We start from the raw sequence: 23,662 nt of genomic DNA, 5'->3' as shown, positions 1-23,662 counted from the left end.
GCATTGCCAGGGAAAGCTTGGAACATTGACTGTTCATATCATATAGCCAATGAAAGGCAGGCATAGCTGGGGCCCACGTGGGTGCTTGTGGCTGCCCCTCGAGTTTGGAGAAGGTGAGAGGATCCGAAGGAGAAACTTTTGAGGGCGAGGACTAGTTCGGCAAGACGGAGGAGAGTGGTTGTGGAGGGGAACTGGTTGGGTCTTTGGTTGAGAAAGAAGCAGAGAGCTTCCAGCCCTTCTTGGTGGGGACAGAAGTGTACAGGGACTGGGCATTCTCGGTGAACATGAGACATTTGGAGCAAGGAATTGAAAGTTGTCGAGACGTTTGGGGTTGTTAAGCTTTGAGCATGTTATGTTGCTGCCAGAAGCAAGGCATTTCAGGCCGAGACCCTTCACCCAGACTGGAAAGGAAGGGGCAAGAAGCCAGAATGAGAAGTTGGGGGGAGGTGAAAGAGGAGAACAAGCTGAGAGGTGACAGGTGAGACCAGCTGAGGGAGAAATTGGGTTGGTGGGGAAGGAGGGGATGAAATAAGAAGCTGGGAGGTGATAGGTGGAAAAGGTAATGGGCTGAAGAAGGAGGAGTCTGATTGGAGAGGAGAACGGACCATGGGAGAAAGGGAATGATGAAGGGCACCAAAGGGAGTGATGGTCAGGTAAGGAGAAGAGAAGGGGTGAGAGGGAAACCAGAATGGGGAATGGAAAAAGAGAGACGAGAGAGGGAGTAGAAATTGCTAGATGTTTGAGTAGCCGATGTTGGCGGCTACCCAAGTGGAATATGAGTTGCTCCTCTACCTAAAGCTTGGGCTAATCATAACAGCCGGGGAGGCCGTGGACCGGCATGTCAGAATGGGAGTGGGAAGTTGAATTAAAATGGGTGCTCACTGTGAAATGGGGGCTTCTTTCCAGTGTTGAGAAGGGTCTCAGTCCAAAGCGTTGACTGTTGATTCATTTCCATAGATGCTGCCTGACCTGCTGAGTTCCATAAGATTTCCAGCTTCTGCAGAATCTGCAAATGGGTTAGTACAGATTAGAGGACAGAAAGGCCTGGTGACTCCACGACCTTGCTGTTGATGTGGAGGTGTGGAGGTGGGGACGTGAGGAGCTTTGCCCACCGCTGCTGAGTCCGGACGTTCCTCTCCCCGCAGGCAGACGGGCATAGGTTTGGCCAACACCATGGCTCGGGTGGGCGCCATCGTGGCACCGATGGTCAAGCTGAGCGGCGGCTACCTCCCCTTCGTGCCCATGAGCATCTATGGCGGGATGGCCATTCTGTCCGGAGTATCGGCCTTCGGTCTCCCGGAGACCCTCAACACCCAGCTCCCGGACACGGTCGAGGATGTTGAGAGCAGGTGGGTCGTCCTCCTCATCTCCCGCCGAGCCGGGGTACAATGGAATAAAAATGGTACAAATAGAAATGAAAAAGTAGTGAGGCAGTGTTCCTGGGTTCAATGTCCATTGAGAAATGGGATGGCAGAGGGGAAGAGGCTGTTCCTGAATTGTTGAGTGTGTGTCTTCAGGCTCCTGTACCTCCTCCCTGATGGTAGCAATGAGAAGAGGGCATGTCCTGGGTGATGGGGGTCCGTAATGATGGACGCTGCCTTTCTGAGGCATCGCTCCTTGAAGATGTTCTGGATACTACGGAGGCCGGTGCCCGTGATGGAGCTGACTGAGTTTACAACTCTCTGCAGCTTAATTCAATCCTGTGCAGTAGCCCCACACCAGCACCCGCCCCCCCATACCAGACAGTGACACAGCCAGTCAGAATGCTCTCCACGGTACATCTCTGGAGATTTGCCGGTGTCTTTGGTGACGTACCCAATCTCCTCCAACTCCTAATGAAAGAATACAACCACTGAGTACGTTCATCAAAACATACGGTGAAAAGCGCCACTTGCATCAACAACCAACACAGTCCGAGGGCGTGCTGGGGGCAGCCCGCAAGTGTTGCCACACCTCCAGCGCCAACAGGGCACGCCCACAGCTCACTAACCCTGACCTGTACGTCTTTGGACAGTGGGAGGAAACTGGAGCACCCGGAGGAAACCCACGCGGTCTCGGGGAGAACGTGCAAACTGCTCACAGACAGCGACGGAAATTGAACCCTGGTCTTATGATCAGTGCTGTTATATAATGTTACGCTAACCACTAGGTTACCGTGCCGCCCAACAGTTAACCCCACCAGCGTGCCATGGGGTTGTGACAGGAATTACTGGAACCCAGGGAGAGTGTGTGGACTCAAATGAGACTGCCTTGGGGGGGGGGTGCATTTTGGGATGGCTTGGACTGACTGGGACTAGGTTTATAAGCCCATAATACATAGAAGCAGGATTAAGCCATTCAGACCCATCGGGTCTGCTCCAAAACTCCATCACGGCTGATTTATTATCCCCCTCAACCCCATTCTCCTGCCTTCTCCCCATAACCTCTGACACCCTGACTAATCAAGAACCTATCAACCTCCACCTTCAATCTACCCAATGACTTGGCCTCCGCATGTCCCACTATTCTGAGGCTGTACCCTCTGGTCCTGGATGCTCCCACTATAGGAAACATCCTCTCCACATCCACTATCTGTACCTTCTGGTCCTAGACTCCCCCACTACAGGAAACACCCTCTCCACATCCACTCTATCTGTGCCCTCTGGTCCTAGACTACCCCACTATAGGAAGCATCCTCTCCACATCCACTCTATCTGTATCCTCTGGTCCTAGACTCCCCCACTATAGGAAGCATCCTCTCCACATCCACTCTATGTAGGCCTTTCAATATTCGATAGGTTTCAAAGAGATTCCCCCTCATTCTTTGAAACTCTAGCGTGTAAAGGCCCAGGGCCGTCAAATGAGCCTCACACATTAACCCTTTCATTGCTGAGATAATTTTCATGAACCTCTTCTGGACACTCTCCAATCCCAGCACATTTTGTCTTTTAAACAAAAAAGTGCTCCAGAACTGCTCGCGATATTCCAAATGTGGTCAAACCAGTGCTCTGTAAAGCCTCTGCATCACATCCTTGCTCTTATATTCTAGTCCTAACATTACATTTGCCTTCCTTGCCATTGACTCAACCTTCAAGTTAGGTTGAATCCAAAGTCCCTTTGTACCTCTGATTTCTAAATTCACTCCCCATACAGAAAGTAGTCCACGTCTTTATTCCTTCTATCAAAGTTCATGACCAAATGCTTCCCGACCCTGTATTCCATCTGCCACTTCTTTGTCCACTCTCCTCATCTGTCTAAGTCCTTCTACAAATTCTCAGCTTCCTCAACACTCTCTGCCCCTCCACCGATCATCTGCAAACTTAGTCACCAGCAGCTAATCTGAAAAGGCTCCCTTTGTTCCCGCTCTTTGCCTCCTGCCAGTTATCCAATGTTCTATCCATGTTAATACTTTTCCTGTAGTAACCATGAACTCCACCCTTGTGGCTTGTCAGCGCCAGAGGGCGGGATTGAATCCGGGTCTTGGAAACCGTGAGGCAGTGGGACTACCTGCTGCACCACTCTTATTTAAACTCGTGGTAACGACCAGGACTGAGAGAGTTGCTACCAGACAGAGGAGAGAGACACACAAGGGTGCTGAATCCAGGCGGGGGTGTCTTGTCAAACCCTCCCTGTCCAGGGATGAATCAGGTTGAAAGTTCAAAGTAAATTTATTATCAAAGTATTAATATGTCACCATATACAAGCCCGAGATTCATTTTCTTGTGGGTTTACTCAGTAAATCCATTATAGAATAATAACCATAACAGAACCAATGAAAGACTGCACCATCTTGGCTTGGGTATTAAACCAGAGCGCAAAATATAACAAAATGTACAAATATAAAAGAAAGAAAGAAAGAATAATAATAGATAAATATTGAGAACATGAGATGAAGAGTCCTTGAAAGTGAATCTATAGTTTATGGGGATATTTTAACAATGGGGCAAGAGAAGTTGAGTGTAGTTATTCCCCCTGGTTCAGGAGCCTGATGGTTGAGGGGTAATAACTGTTCCTGAATCTGGTTGTATGAGTTTTGAGCTCCTGTACCACCTTCCTGATGGTAGCAGTGAGAAGAGAGCATGTCCTGGGGTGGTGGGGATCTCTGATGATGGATGCTGCTTTCCTGTGACAGTTTTTCATGTAGATGGGTTCAATGGTGGAGAGGCCTTCACCCGTGAAGGACCGGGCCGTATCCATCACCACTACCATAGGATTTTCCATTCAAAGGCATTGGTGCTTCCAAACCAGACTCAATACAGTCTCCACCGCACATCTATAGAAGTTAGTCAGAACTTTTGATATCATGCTGAATCTTACCTGAAACAGGGTTAAAAATTTTTTAAAAACCACAAGAGATTCTGCAGTTGCTGGAAACCCAGTGCAACGCACACAACATGCTGCAGAAGCTCAGCAGGCCAGGCAGCATCCATGGAGAGCGATAAAGAGTCAACGATTCGGGTCATTAGGACTGGAAAGGAAGGGGGAAGAAGCCAGAATAAGAAGGTGGGGGCGAAGAGGAAGGAGTACAAACTAGAAAGGTGATATGTGAAGCCAGGTAGGTGGAGGAGAGGAGATGAAGTAAGAAGCTGGGAGGTGATAGGCTGGAAAGGTAACGGGCTGAAGAAGAAGGAATCTGATTGGAGAGGAGAGTGGACCATGGGAGAAGGATAAGGCGGAGGGGGACCAGGGGAGGTGAGCAGGTGAAGAGAGGAGCTAAGAGGCCAGGGTGGGGAAATGAAGAAATGGGAATGGGAACAGAAACAAAATAACCACAATTTGGAGAAATCAATGTTCCTGGGGTTAACAAGGTTGGAGGAATTTCGCGACACTGCTGACTTGTGGTTGTTTGCAGGTGGAGACTGGGGAAGGCGCCAAAGGCGGATGTGATCCCGGAACCGGGAGCGCAAATCCCCCTGGTGGAACAGGTGCCCTGAACCGGAATGCCGCCTGGTGCCCTCGTCAACACACCTCCGCAGGTGGACAGGAGGGGACTGAAGGGGCCAACCTGCCGCATCCTGCTACTGTTTGCCCAGCTGGATATTGCAACTTGTACCTCCTGTACCTAATAACATGGCCACTGAGTGTATGTTCATTGCCTTCTGCTGCTGTAGCCCGTCCACTTCAATGTTCGATATGTTTTGCATTTGGAGATGCTCTCCCGCACACAATTGTTGTAACGTGTGGTTATTTGAGTTACTGTCACCTTCTTGTCAGCTTGAACCAGTCTGGCCAATCTCCTCTGACCTCTCTCATTAACAAGGCGTTTTCACCCACAGAACGGCCGCTCACTGGATGGTTTTTGTTCCTCAAACCAACCTCTGAACTCTAGGGTAGCCTTGCCCAACCCAAGCACTTTCACACTTGCCAACACCCCTCTTGGTCACAATATACTTACCAGCACCCCCATAGTGTCTACCATATGCTAACTTGAGAAAAGTGACCCTACTTTAATTTTGTTTTGTCTTTAAACCTAGCTTACACAATACCAGCTTCGATATCGATGTGATCCTTGAGTTTGATGGTTTTTAGCAAGAGTTGAAATATCTGGTTCAAGTTGTGACAGCAAAAGCCTTAAGTCCCCTGATGTAACAATGTCCTAGCAGTTTCTGATTTTTGTGAGTATGTGGTTCGCTGCACGGAAGCCTCTTTCAACAAGGTAGGAGGGTGGAAATGCAATGAAGAGCAGTTTGGCTCTTCTCCAAAGACCAGGAAACTTTGAATAGGACCATAAGACAGGAGTAGAATTAGGCCATTTGACCCATCGAGTCCGCTCCACCATGGCTGATCCTTTTCTCCCCTCCTCAACCCCCTTCCTCGGCCTTCTCCCCCATAACCTTTGATGCCATGTCCAATCAAGAACCTATCAAGCTCTGCCCCAAATACACCCAACGACCTGGCCTCCACAGCTGCTTGTGGCAATAAATTGCACAAATTCACCACCTTCCGGCTAAAGAAATTTTTTCACATCTCTGTTTTGAATAGATGCCTCTCTATCCTGAGGCTGTGCCCTCTTGTCCTAGACTCCCTCACCATGGGATACATCCTTTCCACATCTACTCTCTCTAGGCCTTTCAACATTTGAATAAGATCCCCTTTCATCCTTCTAAATTCCAACAAGTACAGAGCTATCAAACACACCTCATATTATAACTCTTTAATTCCTGGAATCATCCTTGTGAACCTCCTCTGGACCCTCTCCAATGCCAGCACATCTTTTTCAAGATGAGGGGCCAAAACTGTTCACAATACTCAAGGTGAGGCCTCACCAGTGCCTTTAAAGCCTCAGCATCACATCCTTGCTCTTGCATTCTAGACCTCTTGAAATAAATGCTAACATTGCATTTGCCTTCCTCACCAATGACTCTATCTGCAAGTTAACCTTTAGAATGTTCTGGATAAGGACTCCCAAGTCACTTTGCATCTCAGATTTTTGGATTTTCTCCCCATTTAGAAAATAGATTAGATTAGATTATGAGGACACGCAGTCCTCTTTTATTGTAATTTAGTAATGCATGCATTAAATGATACAAATAGTCTGCACATTTATTTCTACGACCAAAGTACATGAACATGCAAACATTCTGATGTTCAGTCTGAACAAATGAACCTCTTGACCATGTTTGCATGCTTTTATGCATTGAGTTGCTGCCACATGATTGGCTGATTAGATATCTGCATTGGTCCAGGTGTACCTAATGAAGTGGCCACTGACTGTATATCACACACATTCTACCCATGCTAAACAGCACAAACACACACCTCTCCCCATTCCCTTGTTTCCCTGTGAGTGGGCATCACATTCCCATTGACTCACTCCACCCCCCAGTCCCACCTCCAGCTATAATATTTTTGCCACGTCTGGGCAAAAATGGGTTAATTGACATACTGACCCTGCATGATTTCCGTACATACAGTGCCTATAAAAAGTATTCACCCTCCACCAAGGAAGTTTTCATGTTTTATTGTTTTACAGTGAATCACAGTGGATTTAATCTGACACTGATCAACAGAAAAGACTTGTGTCAAATTGAAAACAAATTTTTACAAATTGGTCTAAATTAATTACAATTACTAAACACAAAATAATTGATTGCATAATTACTCACCCCTTCAAGTCAGATTTAGCAGATGCATCTTTGGCAGTAATTACAGCCTTGAGACTGTGTGGATAGGTCTCTGTCAGCTTTACATATCTGGACACTGCAATTTTCCCCCATTCTTCTTTACAAAACTTTTCAAGTCCAGCCACAGATTCCACTCCAGGATATTAACTTTGTTGTTTTTAAGCCATTCCTGTGTAGCTTTGGCTTTATGCTTGGGGTCATTGTCTTGCTGGAAAACGAATCTTATCTCAAGTGGCAGTTCTCTTGCAGACTGCATCAGGTTTTCCTCCAGGATTTCCCTGTATTTTACTGCATTCATTTTACGCTCTACCTTCACAAGCCTTCCAGAGCCTGCTGCAGTGAAGCATCTCCACAGCATGTTGCAGCCACCACATGCTTCATGTGAGGGATGGTGTGTTTTTGATTATGTGCAGTGTTTAGCTTACACCAAACATAGCATTTAGTCTGATGGCCAAAAAGCTCAATATTTGTTTGAGCAGACCATAGAACCTTCTTCCAGCCAACCTCAGAGTTTCCAACATGTTTTTTGGCAAACTCTAGCTGACATTTCATGTGAGTTTTTTTCAACAGTGGCTTTCTCTTTGCCTCTCTCCAATAAAGCTGTGACTAGTGAAGCACCCAGGCAACAGTTGCTGCATGTGCAGTCTCTCCCATCTCAGCCACTAAAGCTTGTTACTCCTCCAGAGTTGTCTCGGTGGCCTCCCTCACTCATCCCCTTCTTGCATGGTCACTCAGATTTTGAGGATGGCCTGCTCTAGACAGATTTACAGTTGTGACATATTCTTTCCATTTCTTGATAATTGACTTAACTGTACTCCAAGCAATATTCAGTGACTTGGAAATTTTCTTGTATCCATCTCCTGACTTGTGCTTTTCAATAACCTTTTCACAGAGCTGCTTGGAGTGTTCTTTTGTCTTCATGGTGTAGTTTTTGCCAGGATACTGACTCACCAGCAGTTGGATCTTCTAGATCCAGATGTATTTTTACTACAATCAATTGAAACACCCTGACTGCACACAGTGATCTCCATTTAACTAATTATGTGACCTCTAAAACCAATTGGCCCACCAGTGATGATTTGATGTGTCATATTAAAGGAGGTGTTTACTTATGCAATTAATTATTGTGTTTTATGTTTGTAATTAATTTAGATGATTTTTGTAGAGACCCAGTTTCACTTTGACACCAGAGTCTTTTTCTGTTGATCAGTAAAAAAAAAGTCAAATTAAATCCACTGTGATTCAATATTATAAAACAATAAGACATGAACACTTCCAAGGGGGGTGAATACTTTTTATAGGCACAAAATACTCTGCAGATGCTGGAGTCAAAGCAACACTCACAACACACTGGAGGAACTCAGCAGGTCAGGCAGCATTGTGGAAACAATCAGTCAACGTTTCGGGTCAGAACCCTTCGTCAGGACTGAAGAGGGAGGAGGCAGACGCCCAAAAAGAAGGTGGGGGGAGGGTGGGAAGGAGAAGGCTGGTAGGTTCCAGGTGAAAAACCAGTAAGGGGAAAGATAAAGGGGTGGGAGAGGGGAGGCAGGGAGGTGATAGGCAGGAAAGGTGAAGAAGGAATAGGGGAAAACACAATGGGTAGTAGAAAGAGGTGGAAACATGAGGGAGGTTATAGGCAGCTGGGGGGGAGGGGGCAGGGTGAAATAAAGATAGAGGAAGTGAGGGGGAGGGAATTACCGGAAGTTGGAGAATTCTATGTTCATATCAAGGGGCTGGAGACTACCTAGATGGTATATGAGGTGTTACTCCTCCAACCTGAGTTTAGCCTCGTCATGGCAGTAGAGGAGGCCATGTATGGACATATCCGAATGGGAATGGGAAACAGAGTTGAAGTGGGTGGCAACCGGGAGATCCTGTCTGTTGTGGCGGAAGGAGCGGAGGTGCTCGACGAAGCGGTCCCCCAATCTGCGTCGGGTTTCACCGATGTAGAGGAGGCCGCAATGGGTGACTTTTGATGACAATAGATGACTTTTTATAGGCACTGTATGTATACACACACCCGCTCAGCCTCATAAGACCATGAGACATAGGAGCCAAATTAGACCATGCCGCCCATCGAGTCTGCTCCGCCATTCCGTCATCCCTCTCAACCCCATTCCCGTCTTCTTTCCATAACCTTTAACCGCCTGAATAATCAAGAACCTATCAAACTCCGCTTTAAATATACCCAATGCCTCGGCCTCCACAGCCATCTGTGGCAATGAGTTCCACACATATTCATTCACCTTCACCATGCTCTGGCTGAAGAAATTCTCCTCATCGCTGTTCCAAATGACATCTCTCTATTCTGAGGCTGTGCCCTCTGGTCCTAAAGTCTCCCACTATAGGACACATCCTCTCCTCGTCTACACTATCGAGGCCTTCCAATATTCAATGAGATCCCTTCCCTTCATTCTTCTAAACTCCAGTGAGCACAGGCCCAGCGCCATCGAACGGTTCATTAACCCTTTCGTTGCTGGATTCATTCTCAGGCACGTCCTCTGGATCCTCTCCAATGTCAGCACACCCTTTCTTCCAAAAACAAAGACACATACGCACACGCACCAGAGGTCAGGATCGATCCCCGGGTCTCTAGGGCTTTGAGGACAGCTCTCTAGCCACCACCACCAACTGTGTCATGACAGCAGCACAAGGAAGAATGTGCTGGGTGGGTCGCAGGTGAGTGTAGATAGATGGAGTTACTGAAGGTCAGGGTGATCTTAAAAGATCATTACTAATGCTTCCACAATCTCTTCAGGCACCTCCTTCAGAACCCTGGAGAATAGTGACCTATCTACCTACACACACCTTCCCACACAGCTTCTCCTTAGTAATACTAATAGCAATTGCACTCACTTCTGCCCCCGACACTCTCAAACATCTGGCGAACTATTCGTATCTTCCACAGTGAAGACTGGTGCAAAATACTTATTCAATTCATTGACTATTTCTTTGTCCCCTATGACCACCTCTCCAATGACAATGATTTCTTTGCAGCCTCTCTGATGGTGAAGATTTCGTGGCAACCTGAGGGGCAACTTCTTCACCAAGATACGTACACGGACAGGAAAGGTTTAGAGGGATATGGACAGGTACACGGACAGGAAAGGTTTAGAGGGATACGGACAGGTACACGGATAAGAAAGGTTTAGAGGGATACGGACAGGTACACGGACAGGAAAGGTTTAGAGGGATACGGACAGGTACACAGATAGGAAAGGTTTAGAGGGATACGGACAGGTACACGGATAGGAAAGGTTTCGAGGGATATGGACAGGTACACGGATAGGAAAGGTTTAGAGGGATATGGACAGGTACACGGATAGGAAAGGTTCAGAGGGATATGAACAGGTACATGGGTACATAGAAACATGGAAAACCTACAGCACAATACAGGTCAGGGTCCTATAAAGCTGTAACATTACCTCTCGGCTCTTGAACTCATTCCCATGGTTGATGAAGGCTAATGCACCATGTGTCTTCCTAACCACAGAGTCAGCCTGCACAGCAGCTTTGAATGTCCTATGGACTCGGACCCCAAGCTCCCTCTATTCGTCAAACTGCCAAGAGTCTTACCGTTAATACTATATTCTGCCATCATATTTGACCTACCAAAATGAACCACCTCACACTTATCTGGGTTGAACTCCATCTGTCACTTCTCAGCCCAGTTTTGCATCCTATCGATGTCCCGCTGTAACCTCTGACAGCCCTCCACACTATCCACAACACCCACAATTTTTGATTCATCAGCAAATTTACTAACCCATCTCTCCACTTCCTCATCCAGGTCATTTACAAAAATCATGAACAGAAGGGGTCCCATAACAGATCCCTGAGGCACAGCACTGGTCACCTACCTCCATGCAGAATATGACCTGTCTACAACCACTCTTTGCCTTCTGTGGGCAAACCAGTTCTGGATCCATAAAGCAATGTTCCCTTGGATCCTATGTCTCCTTACTTCTTCAAGAAGCCTGGCATGGGGTACCTTATTAAATGCCCTGCTGAAATCCATATACACTACATCTACTGCTCTACCTTAATCAATATGTTTAGTCACATCATCAAAAAATTCCATCAGGCTCGTAAGGCTCGACCTGCCTTTGACAAAGCCATGCTGACTATTCCTAATCATATTATGCCTCTCCGAATGTTCATAAATCCTGCCTCTCAGGGTCTTCTCCATCAACTTACCAACCACTGAAGTAAGATTCACTGGTCTATAATTTCCTGGGCTATCTGTAACTATCCAATTCTCCAGAACCTCTCCCATCCCCATTGATGATGCCTCCCTCGCCTCCCACAGTAGCCTGGGGTACATCTCATCTGGTCCCGGAGACTTATCCAATTTAATGCTTTCCAAAAGCTCTAGCACATCCTCTTTCTTAATGTCTATATGCTCAAGGTTTTCAATCCACTGTAAATTATCCTTACAATCACTAAGATCCTTTCCGTAGTGAATACTGAAGCAAAGTACTCATTAAGTACATCTGCTGTCTCCTCCGGTTCCATACACACTTTTCCACTGTCACACTTGATTGCTCCTATTCTCTTACGTCTTCTCCTCTTGATCTTCACATACTTGTAGAATGCCTTGGGGTTTTCCTTAATCCTGTCCGCCAAGGCCTTGTCATGGCCCCTTCTGGCTCTCCTAATTTCATTCTTAAACTCCTTCCTGCTAGCCTTATAATCTTCTAGGTCTCTATCATTACCAAGTTTTTTGAAACTTTTGTAAGCTATTCTTTTCTTCTTGACTAGACTTACAACAGCCTTTGTACATCACGGTTCCTGTACCCTACCATCCTTTCCCTGTCACATTGGAACGTACCTATGCAGAACACCGAGCAAGTATCCCCTGAACATTTACCACATTTCTGCCATACATTTCCCTGAGAACATCTGTTCCCAATTTATGCTTCCAAGTTCCTGCCCGATAGCTTCATATTTCCCCTTACTCCAATTAAACGCTTTCCTAACTTGTCTGTCCTATCCCCCTCCAATGTCTGTCCTATCCCCCTCCAATGGTAAAGGAGATAGAATTGTGATCACTATCTCCAAAATGCTCTCCCACTGAGAGACCTGACACCTGACCAGGCTCATTTCCCAATACCAGATCTGGAACAGCCTCTCCTCTTGTAGGCTTATCTGCATATTGTGTCAGGAAACCTTCCTGATCACACCTAATAAACTTCACCCCATCCAAGCCCCTTGCTCTAGGGAGATGCCAGTCAATGTTTGGGAAGTTAAAATCTCCCACCACGACAACCCTGTTATTATTACACCTTTCCAGAATCTGTCTCCTTATCTGCCCCTCGACGTCCCTGTTATTATTCGGTGGTCTATAAAAAAAACTCCCAATAGAGTTATTGACCCCTTCCTTTTTCTAACTTCTACCCACAGAGACTCTATCCCTCCCATGACTTCCTCCTTTTCTGCAGTCGTGACACTATCTCTGATCAATAGTGCCACCCGCTACCTCTTTTGCCTCCCTCGCTGTCCTTTCTGAAACATCTAAAGCCTGGCACTCACAGTAACCATTCCTGCCCCTGAGCCATCCAAGTCTCTGTAATGGCCACAACATCATAGCTCCAAGTACTGATCCACGGATAGGAAAGGTTTAGAGGGATATGGACAGGTACATGGATAGGAAAGGTTTAGAGGGATATGAACTGGTACCTGGACAGAAAAGGTTTAGAAGGATATGGACAGGTACACAGATAGGAAAGGTTTAGAGGGATAGGGACAGGTACTTGGATAGGAAAGGTTTAGAGGGATGTGGACAGGTACACGGATAGGAAAGGTTTAGAGGGATATGGACAGGTACTTGGATAGGAAAGATTTAGAGGGATATGGACAGGTACACAGATAGGAAAGATTTAGAGGGATATGGAAAGGTACTTGGATAGGAAAGGTTTAGAGGGATATGGACAGGTACACGGATAGGAAAGGTTTAAAGGGATATGGACAGGTACACGGATAGGAAAGGTTTAGAGGGATATGGACAGGTACACCGATTGGAAAGGTTTAGAGGGATATGGACAGGTACACGGATAGGAAAGGTTTAGAGGGATACGGACAGGTACACGGATAGGAAAGGTTTAGAGGGATATGGACAGGTACATGGATAGGAAAGGTTTAGAGGGATACGGACAGGTACACGGATAGGAAAGGTTTAGAGGGATATGGACAGGTACACGGATAGGAAAGGTTTAGAGGGATATGGACAGGTACACAGATAGGAAAGGTTTAGAGGGATATAGACAGGAACATGGATAGGAAAAGTTCAGAGGGATTTCCAGTTCTGATGAAGGATAGCTGCCTGAAAGGTTGACTCTTTATTCATTTCCATAGATGCTGTCTGACCTGATGAGTTCCTCCAGCATTCTGAGTGTGTTGCTCTGGATTTCCAGCATCTGCGGAATCTCCTGTGTTTACAATTCCTTTACGCTGTGCTTCTTAAAACCTGATTTCACAGTGACAGCGGTCATTAAACTTACAGTGGCATGCAAAAGTTTGGGCACCCCGGTCAAAATTTCTGTTACTGTGAATAACTAACCAAGTAAAAGATGACCTGATTTCCGAAAGGCATAAAGTTAAAGATGACACATTTCTTTAATATTTTAAGCAAGATTACTTTTTTATTTCCACCTTTTACAGTTTCAAAATACCAAAAAATGGAAAAGGGCCTGAAGCAAATGTTTGGGCACCCTGCATGGTCAGTACTTAGTAACACCCTCTTTGGGAAGTATCACAGCCTGTAAATGCTTTCTGTAGCCAGCTAAGACTCTTTCAATTCTTGTTTGGGGGATTTTCACCCATTCTTCCTTGCAAAAGGCTTCGAGTTCTGTGAGATTCTTGGGCCGTCTTGCATGCACTGCTCTTTTGAGGTCTATCCACAGATTTTCGATGATGTTTAGGTCGGGGGACAGTGAGGGCCACGGCAAAACCTTCAGCTTGTGCCTCTAGAGGTAGTCCATTATGGATTTTGAGGTGCGTTTAGGATCATTATCCTGTTGTAGAAGCCATCCTCTTTTCATCTTCAGCTTTTTTTTTTTACAGATGGTGTGATATTTGCTTCCAGAATTTGCTGGTATTTAATTGAATTCATTCTTCCCTCTAGCAGTGAAATGTTCCCCGTGCCACTGGCTGCAACACAAGCCCAAAGCATGATCGATCCACCCCTGTGCTTAACAGTTGGAGAGGTGTTCTTTTCATGAAATTCTGCACCCTTTTTTCTCCAAACATATCTTTGCTCGTTGCAGCCAAAAAGTTCTATTTTCACTTCATCAGTCCACAGGATTTGTTTCCAAAATGCATCAGGCCTGTTTAGATGTTCCTTTGCAAACTTCTGACGCTGAATTTTGTGGTGAGGACACAGGAAAGGTTTTCTTCTGATGACTCTTCCATGAAGGTCATATTTGTGCAGGTGTTGCTGCACAGTAGAACAGTGCACCACCGCTTCAGAGTCTGCTAAATCTTCCTGAAGATCTTTTGCAGTTAAACGGGGGTTTTGATTTGCCTTTCTAGCAACCCTAGGAGCAGTTCTCTTGGAAAGTTTTCTTGGTCTTTCAGACCTCAACTTGACCTCCACCGTTCCTGTTAACTGCCATTTCTTAATTACGTTAAAAACTGAGGAAACGGCTGCCTGAAAACGCTTTGCTATCTTCTTATAGCCTTATCCTGCTTTGTGGGCATCATTTATTTTAATTTTCAGAGTGCTAGGCAGCTGCTTAGAGGAGCCCATGGCTGCTGATTGTTGGGACAAGGTTTGAGGAGTCAGGGTATTTATAAAGTTTTGAAATCTGCATCACCTGGCCTTTCCTAACGATGACTGTGAACAAGCCATAGCCCTAACAAGCCATTTAACGTCTGAGACTTTGGTAAAAGTTATCTGAGAGGACAAATCTCTTGGGGTAGCCAAACTTTTGCATGGTGCTCCTTTCCTTTTTTTCACTCTAAAATTGTACAAAACAAAAATAATACACTAATCTTGCTTAAAATGTTGAAAAGAATGTTTCATCTTTAACTTCGCAAATAACAGGAATTCTGCAGCTGCTGGAAATTCAAGCAACACACATCAAAGTTGCTGGTGAATGCAGCAGGCCAGCCAGCGTCTCTAGGAAGAGGTGCAGTCGACGTTTCGGGCTGAGACCCTTTGTCAGGACTAACTGAAGGAAGAGTTAGTAAGAGATTTGAAAGTGTGAGGGGGAGGGGGAGATACAAAATGATAGGAGAAGACAGGAGGGGGAGGGATGGAGCCAAGAGCTGGACAGGTGATTGGCAAAGGGGACATGAGAGGATCATGGGACAGGAGGTCCGGGGAGAAAGACAAGGGTGGGGGGGAACCCAGAGGATGGGCGAGGGGTATAGTCAGAGGGACAGAGAGAGAAAAAGGAGAATGAGAGAAAGAATGTGTGTATAAAAATAAATAACAGATGGGGTACGAGGGGGAGGTGGGGCATTAGCGGAAGTTAGAGAAGTCGATGTTCATGCCATCAGGTTGGAGGCTACCCAGACGGACTATAAGGTGTTGTTCCTCCAACCTGAGTGTGGCTTCATCTTTACAGTAGAGGAGGCCGTGGATAGACATGTCAGAATGGGAATGGGATGCGGAATTAAAATGTGTGGCCACTGGGAGATCCTGCTTACTCTGGCGGACAGAGCGTAGGTGTTCAGTAAAGCAGTCTCTCAGTCTGCGTCGGGTCTCGCCAATATATAGAAGGCCACATCGGGAGCACTGGACGCAGTATATCACCCCAACCGACTCACAGGTGAAGTGTCGCCTCACCTGGAAGGACTGTTTGGGGCCCTGAATGGTGGTAAGGGAGGAAGTGTAAGGGCATGTGTAGCACTTGTTCCGCTTACAAGGATAAGTGCCAGGAGGGAGATCAGTGGGGAGGGATAGGGGGGACGAATGGACAAGGGAGTCGCGTAGGGAGTGATCCCTGCGGAAAGCAGAGGGAGGGTGGGAGGGGAAGATGTGCTTAGTGGTGGGATCCCGTTGGAGGTGGCGGAAGTTACGGAGAATAATATGTTGGACCCGGAGGCTGGTGGGGTGGTAGGTGAGGACCAGGGGAACCCTGTTCCTAGTGGGGTGGCGGGAGGATGGAGTGAGAGCAGATGTACGTGAAATGGGGGAGATGCGTTTGAGAGCAGAGTTGATAGTGGAGGAAGGGAAGCCCCTTTCTTTAAAAAAGGAGGACATCTCCCTTGTCCTGGAATGGAAAGCCTCATCCTGAGAGCAGATGTGGCGGGGACGGAGGAATTGCGAGAAGGGGATTAAGCAGTTCCCCTCTACCACCACTCTGCTCCGTCCAGCGGAATTAGTCCTCTTAATAATTCCTCCTTTGACTCCTCCCACTTCTTCCAAACTAAATGTGTAGCTATGGGCACCCGTATGGGTCCTAGCTATGCCTGCCTTTTTGTTGGCTTTGTGGAACAATCTATGTTCCGTGCCTATTCTGGTATCTGTCCCCCACTTTTCCTTCTCTACATTGACGAGTGCATTGGCGCTGCTTCCTGCACGCATGCTGAGCTCATTGACTTTATTAACTTTGCCTCCAACTTTCACCCTGCCCTCAAGTTTACCTGGTCCATTTCCGACACCTCCCACCCCTTTCTAGATCTTTCTGTTTCTGTCTCTGGAGACAGCTTATCCACTGATGTCTACTATAAGCCTACTGATTCTCACAGCTATCTGGACTATTCCTCTTCTCACCCTGTCTCTTGCAAAAATGCCATCCCCTTCTCGCAATTCCTCCGTCTCCACTGCATCTGCTCTCAGGATGAGGCTTTTCATTCCAGGACGAGGGAGATGTCCTCCTTTTTTAAAGAAAGGGGCTTCCCTTCCTCCACTATCAACTCTGCTCTCAAACGCATCTCCCCCATTTCACGTACATCTGCTCTCATTCCATCCTCCCGCCACCCCACTAGGAATAGGGTTCCCCTGGTCCTCACCTACCACCCCACTAGCCCCCGGGTCCAACATATTATTCTCTGTAACTTCTGCCACCTCCAACGGGATCCCACCACTAAGCACATCTTTCCCTCCCCACCTCTCTCTGCTTTCTGCAGGGATTGCTCCCTACGCGACTCCCTCATCCATTCATCCCCCCCCATCCCTCCCCACTGATCTCTCTCCTGGCATTTATCCTTGTAAGCGGAACAAGTGTTACACATGCCCTTACACTTCCTCCCTTACCACCATTCAGGGCCCCAAACAGTCCTTCCAGGTGAGGCAACACTTCACCTGTGAGTCGGCTGGGGTGATATACTGCCTCCGGTGCTCCCAATGTGGCCTTCTATATATTGGCGAGACCCGACGCAGACTGGGAAACCGCTTTACTGAACACCTACGCTCTGTCCGCCAGAGAAAGCAGGATCTCCCAGTGGCCACACATTTTAATTCCACATCCCATTCCCATTCTAACATGTCTATCCACGGCCTACTCTACTGTAAAGATGAAGCCACACTCAGGTTAGAGGAACAACACCTTATATTCCGTCTGGGTAGCCTCCAACCTGATGGCATGAACATTGACTTCTCTAACTTCCGCTAGGCCCCACCTCCCCCTCGTACCCCATCTGTTACTTATTTTTATGCACACATTCTTTCTCTCACTCTCCTTTTTCTCCCTCTGTCCCTCTGAATATACCTCTTGCCCATCCTCTGGGTCCCCCCTCCTTGTCTTTCTTCCCGGACCTCCTGTCCCATGATCCTCTCGTATCCCTTTTGCCTATCACTTGTCCAGCTCTTGGCTCCATCCCTCCCCCTCCTGTCTTCTCCTATCATTTTGGATCTCCCCGTCCCCCTCCCACTTTCAAATCCCTTACTCACTCTTCCTTCAGTTAGTCCTGACGAAGGGTCTCGGCCTGAAACGTCGACTGTACCTCTTCCTACAGATGCTGCCTGGCCTGCTGCGTTCACCAGCAACTTTGATGTGTGTTGCTTCATCTTTAACTTTATGATTTTCGGAGATCAGTTCATCTTCTACTCACTTAACTATTCACAGTAACAGAAATTTTGACTGGGGTGCCCAAACTTCTGCATGCCACTGTAGATTAACAGTTCAGAATGATTAATTAACTCTTGTTATCAGCATGTTACACATTACCGGACATCACATACAAAAGGCTGAGTGTGGGTTTAGGCATCGATTGCCAGCACAGTCTGCCTCAGTACACCTGGTCTGCCCTCCTCCTGCTCAGACCATGGCTTTTGGGGACATCCTGGAGATGGTTGGAGACCTGGGGAAGTTCCAAGCCATCCACATTGCCCTACTATCAATTCCGACCTTGTTCACGTCCTGCAACAATCTCCTCCAGAACTTCGTGGCCGCTGTCCCCGACCACCGGTGCAGGGTGCGGCTGGGAGGTGCGGATTCCAGGTATCTCAATGTGACGGAGGAGCCACTGAGGGCGGAGTTTCTCCGGGTGTTCCTGCCCATGGACCGGGAAGGGAGGCCGGACAAGTGCCGCATGTACACCTCCCCGCAGTGGCATCTCTTGGGCACCAACGAGACGCAGGGCAACGGGAGCCAACCTGACACACAGGCATGCACCGATGGGTGGGTGTACGACCACTCCCAGTTCACGTCAACAATTGTGACAGAGGTACGGCTGGAAATGCCCCCCTCACTTCTGGGGGATGGTGCACTGAAGGGGGTGGCTTGATGGAGTGAACAGAATGCGCCGTGACACAACGCTTTACAGCACCAGAGACCCGGGTTCAATTCCCGACAGGCTCTGTAAGCAGATTGTCTATTCTCCCTGTGACCGCGTGGGTTTCCTGCCACAGTTCAAAGACGTGTGGGTTAGTAGGGTAATTGGTCACATGGGTGTAATTGGGCAGCGCGGAGTTGCCGTGTCCTCAGTGACGGTCAGTTGTGCCCTTGTTTCGGCAGTGGGACCTCGTGTGTGATCGGAAGTCTCTGAAGCGGATGGTACAGTCCATCTACATGGCCGGACTGCTGATCGGAGCCAGTGTCCTGGGCAGACTGGCCGACAAGTAAGTTCAACGTTCCAAGTACATTTATTATCAAAGTACAGTGGTGAGATTCGTCTTCTTGCTGGGAGCCACAGAAAGAGAATCCACAATAAAACCCCACACCACAGTGACAGTCACACATCCAAATCACTCAAAGGATAACACGCAGATGGGTTAACAAGTAATCTCTGAATAAACTCAATGGGTCAAACAGCATCAGGGGAGGGGAGGCAACTGCTGAATGAGAGTGCTTAAGCTGCTGTGTGGTCTAACCAGAGTTTTATAGAGCTGCAACATTACCTCGAACTGGATATTCAGACTGCTGAAGACCAAAACACTCTGCATCTTCTTAACCACCCTATTGGCTTTCAGGGATCTCTGGATGTGGACCCCACATGCCTATCTTAGAGTCTCTTGAATGCCCCTAATGTACCTGCCTCTACCACCACCCCAGGCAGGGCAATCCACACACCCACCACTTTCTGTGATAAACCTACCTTTGACATCCCCCCATACTTTCCTCCAATCTCCTTAAAATCATGCCCTCTCGTATTAGCCATTTCCACCCTGGGAAAAAGTTCTTGACTATCACTTGATTTGTGCCTCTTATCATCAAGTCACCTCTCATCCGCCTTCGCTGCAAAAAGAAAATCTCTAGCTTGCTCAACCTCTCCTCATAGCATACACTCTCTAATCCAGGCAGCATCCTGGTAAATCTCCTCTGCACCCTCTCTAAAGCTTCCACATCCTTCCTATAATGAGGCGACCAGAACTGAACGCAGTACAGTGTGGTCCAACCAGGGTTTTATAGAGCTGCAAAATTACCTCACGGCTCTTGAATTCAATTCCCTGACTGATGAAGGCCAGCACACCAAAAGCCTTCTTAACCACCATATCAACATGTGCGGCAACTTTGAGGGAACTATGGACGTGGGGGACATGACTAATACCAGAGGTCATGCTTTTAGGGTGATTATGAAAAGTATAAGGGGAGATAGAAAGGATAACTTTGGGCAAAGTATATCACCTGCTTAGCAACGCCCCCCCCCACCACACCGATCAGGGTCACTTGAAGCAGTGGGATCAGGTGGTGGATGGTCGTACAAGCAGCCGGTGCAGATCACAAGTCCTGGTTATGTGACCACTGACACCAGGCAGACAATCTCTGAAGAGTATTGATAATGGCTGGGGTCACCCGTCTTGTAAAGACACTGCCCAGAAGAAGACAATGGCACACAACTTCTGTAGAAAAATTTGCCAAGAACAGTAATGGGCAAAGGTCATGATTGCCCACTTCGTACAGCTTGGCAGATAATGACAGTGATGATAGGCAGGGCCGTGGATGTCGGAGGTAAGATTTTTTACACTGAAATACACGGCCTGGGTTGGGGCACAGGGAGATACATTCGAGAAGTTTCAGAAACTCTTAGATAGGCACATGAATAATAGAAAAACGGAGGGCTATGTGGGAGGAAAGGCTTAGATTGATCTTGGAGTGGGTTAAGGGTCAGTACAAAATGATGGCCAATAGGCCTGTACTGTGCTGTAATGTACTATGTCCTATGATGGATCAGACTCCTGGATGACATCAGTCAAACATCACACAGCCGTTCAAACATTAGCCACATCACAAGGACCAGAGAGCCACTTACCGATGCTCTCCTGTAACCCCATGTCAGCGTGGACTCCTGTTCACTGGTGCTTACCCAATGCTTCTCGTCCGTCAGGTATGGCCGCCAAACCCTGCTCCTATGGTTGCACTTCCTGGTCGCTGTGTCGGGGACGTGTGGAGCGTTCTCCTCCTCCTTCCCGCTCTTCTGCTTCTGGAGATTTCTGTTGGGGTTTGGCTTGTCGGGTATCAGCGTCAACACCATATCCCTCAGTGAGTAAACAGTCGCCTCAGAATAGAAGGATATTCCCTTAAGAACAGACATGAGCAGGGATTTCTTCAGCCAGAGGGTGGCAAATCTGTGGAATTAGCGTTCACTTCCAGAGGGCTGGAATATAAAAGCAAGGTTAAAACCCTGAGAATTTATAAGGCATTGGTCACACCACACTTGGAGTGTTGCAAGAATTTTGGGACCTTAACTAAGAAAAGATGTGCTGACATTGGAGAGGGTCCAGATGATGTACAGAGAATGAACCCAAGAATGAAAGGGTTAATGTATGAGGGGTGTTTGGTGGCTCTGGACCTGTACTCGCTTGAGTTTAGAAGAATGAGGGGGATCTCACTGAAACCTATCGAGTATTGAAAGGCTGAGATAGAGTGGGAAGGATGTTTCCAACAGTGTGAGAGTCTTGGACCAAAGGGAACAGTCTGAGAATAGAGGGACATGCCTTTAGATTGGAGATGAGGAGGAATTTCTTTAGGAGAGGGTGGTGAATCTGTGGAATTAATTGTCACAGTTAGCTGTGCAAGCCAAGTTGTTGGGTAGGGGTCTTCATTTGATAGGTTCTTCATTAGGCAGGGGGTTAAAGGTTACGGCGAGAAGTCGGAAAAATCGTTCAGAGTGAAAAACCAGCCTTCACTGAATGGGGAACGGACTCGACGGGCCAAGTGGCCTGATTCAATGGTTCAATGGTTCAATTTAATATCAGAGAATGTATACAGTATGCAACCTGAAAATCGTACTCTTACTCTTCGCAGACATCCACGAGACAGAGAAAAATCCCAAAGAATGAATGAGAGGAAACGTCAGAACCCCAAAGCTCCCCCTCCCTCCCACACACAAGAGGCAGCAAAAGCATCAACCCTCCCCTCCCCCTCCTCGCTCCAGCAAAAAAAATCAACACCCACACCCCCTCACCAGCACAACCCAACATACAAAGCAGTCGCAAAACCCCAGAGACCAACATCTAGACTCTGTAAACTCTCCCGTTCCTCAATCAGACTTTCTTTACTCGTGCACAAGAACAGCCCGGCCCCTGTCACCAAAGTGTTGTCAAGTCAGAACAGAAAATGCCATTGCTATACAGAATTGACTCGCCATTACAGACCTTGGTAAACTGTGTAGTCAGATTCCTTCCTTGCAGGATCAATTGCCGTTGATAATAGAGGCATTAAAGTCAACAGAAACTGCAAGCTGACCAGCGATGATAATTTGAAGTTCGTAAGGCAATTGTGCCTTCCTTGGTGTGTGTGTTTCACAGCCTCATCTCATCCCTGTGAAATGTCTCCAGTCCCCTGCTGGACATAGAGAAGAGATGTTCTGCAAAACCTTTCTTTCCCGGGCTTTCTGCACTCTATCCTTGCCTGGATATTATGTTAACCCTTGCCCTACCGTAACTCCCTCAGGATTCAGGCCAGTGTAGGTGGACAGCACCCATAACACTCTCACCGGCACTTTTGGCCCTGATATTCTTAAAATTAGGGTGGCCGGGTGGAGATACATCTCTACCAAAGGAGGTGTTCCTTCCACTAACTGCAGATTACTCTCGGGCAAGATGTGGCACCTGCTTTACCCCCCGATCAGGGTCAGGTGAAGCCATGTAAGCAGGTGGTATATCACAAGTCCTGGTTATGTGACAACTAACATCAGGAAGAGTATTGATAATGGCTGCGGTCACCCGTCTTGTAAAGACACTGCCCAGAAGAAGACAATGGCAAACAACTTCTGTAGAAAAATTTGCTAAGACCGATCATGGTCATGGAAAGCCCATGATCACCCATATCATATCACACTAACAAATGAACGATTCTTCGAACATGCCTGTTCTTACCCAGTGAACCTTGTATAAATCTCCCCACTGTCCGGTCCTGTTGATAAGCAGATTGTATTCCACTCTATGTCAGTTGAATACGAGCCGATTCAGAATCAATACACAAAGCACTGGACAAACTCAATGGGTCAGACAGAATCTGCGAGAAGAGACGTTTCAGGCCGAGACCTTTGAACTGGACTGAAAGGGTGAGGGTAACAAAGGGCTGAAATTGGTGGAATCAGATAGGAGAGGAGGGTGAAGTGAGAGGTCCAGGGGAGGGGGGTGAGGAAGGCAGATGTCAACAGTGGGGGGCAAGGGACCTAAAGGGATGATAGGCAGGTAGAGAGGGTGGAGGAGGGGAAAGAGGCGTGGACGGATTCCACTTTGATTAATATGCCATCTCTCTCCGCTTTCCACCCAGTGGTCGAATGGATTCCAACCAGAGTTCGAACAACTTCTACGACGATCCTTAACTTCAGTTACACGGCTGGCCAGCTCCTCCTGCCCGGGTTCGCTTACGCTTTCAAGGATTGGCGTTGGCTCCAGCTCTCGGTCTCCGTCCCATTCTTTATCTTCTTCCTTTATTCCTGGTAAAGTCCAACGCCACTCCTCTCTTATTTACTCGAATCGAAAGTCACCACTGTTAGTCTGTCAGATTTATTTCATTTAGAGCTACGACACAGTAAACAGCCAAACGGCCCCTTACGGAACGACGGGCCCACAAGGCCCAGTTACACTCACGTGATAATTCGCCTACTAACTTCGGAGGAAACAGGATCACCTGGAGCAAATCCATGTGGCCACCGGGAGAATGTACATACAGCGGCGCGAATTGAACCTGGGTCTCTGGTAGCGTAACAGCGTAACG

At 47.4% G+C, this 23,662-nt stretch overlaps 2 protein-coding genes across 2 annotated transcripts in view; both read left to right on the top strand.

The window, feature by feature from the left end:
- LOC140192360 (solute carrier family 22 member 6-A-like) overlaps nucleotides 1–5,096 on the top strand; it is a 40,169-nt gene extending 35,073 nt beyond the window's left edge. Inside the window, exons 9-10 of the mRNA XM_072250011.1 lie at nucleotides 1,146–1,349; nucleotides 4,832–5,096. Coding sequence (XP_072106112.1) covers nucleotides 1,146–1,349; nucleotides 4,832–4,913 — 286 coding nt within the window. The 3' untranslated portion in view covers nucleotides 4,914–5,096. The remainder of the gene's footprint in view (nucleotides 1–1,145; nucleotides 1,350–4,831) is intronic.
- Nucleotides 5,097–18,275: 13,179 nt separating this feature from the next.
- Nucleotides 18,276–23,388, top strand: LOC140192361 (solute carrier family 22 member 6-A-like). The gene is made up of 4 exons (XM_072250012.1): nucleotides 18,276–18,719; nucleotides 19,010–19,113; nucleotides 20,820–20,974; nucleotides 23,216–23,388. Exons 1-4 carry the CDS (start codon nucleotides 18,318–18,320, stop codon nucleotides 23,386–23,388), a joined length of 834 nt encoding a protein of 277 aa, XP_072106113.1. The 5' UTR covers nucleotides 18,276–18,317.
- The last annotated feature ends 274 nt before the right edge of the window (nucleotides 23,389–23,662 follow it).

The sequence above is a fragment of the Mobula birostris genome, unplaced genomic scaffold, assembly GCF_030028105.1.
Source record: "Mobula birostris isolate sMobBir1 unplaced genomic scaffold, sMobBir1.hap1 scaffold_1214, whole genome shotgun sequence".
Lineage (NCBI taxonomy): Eukaryota > Metazoa > Chordata > Chondrichthyes > Myliobatiformes > Myliobatidae > Mobula > Mobula birostris.
This window is presented reverse-complemented; position numbering and strand designations above follow the sequence as displayed.

Bases quoted from the DNA above. Each gene is read 5' to 3' on its own strand.
- LOC140192361 (XM_072250012.1), top strand. From the start codon at position 18,318: ATGGCTTTTGGGGACATCCTGGAGATGGTTGGAGACCTGGGGAAGTTC. The intron at 18,720-19,009 runs GTACGGCTGGAA...TTGTTTCGGCAG, and splicing joins CGTCAACAATTGTGACAGAG to TGGGACCTCGTGTGTGATCG. The intron at 19,114-20,819 runs GTAAGTTCAACG...CTCGTCCGTCAG, and splicing joins CTGGGCAGACTGGCCGACAA to GTATGGCCGCCAAACCCTGC.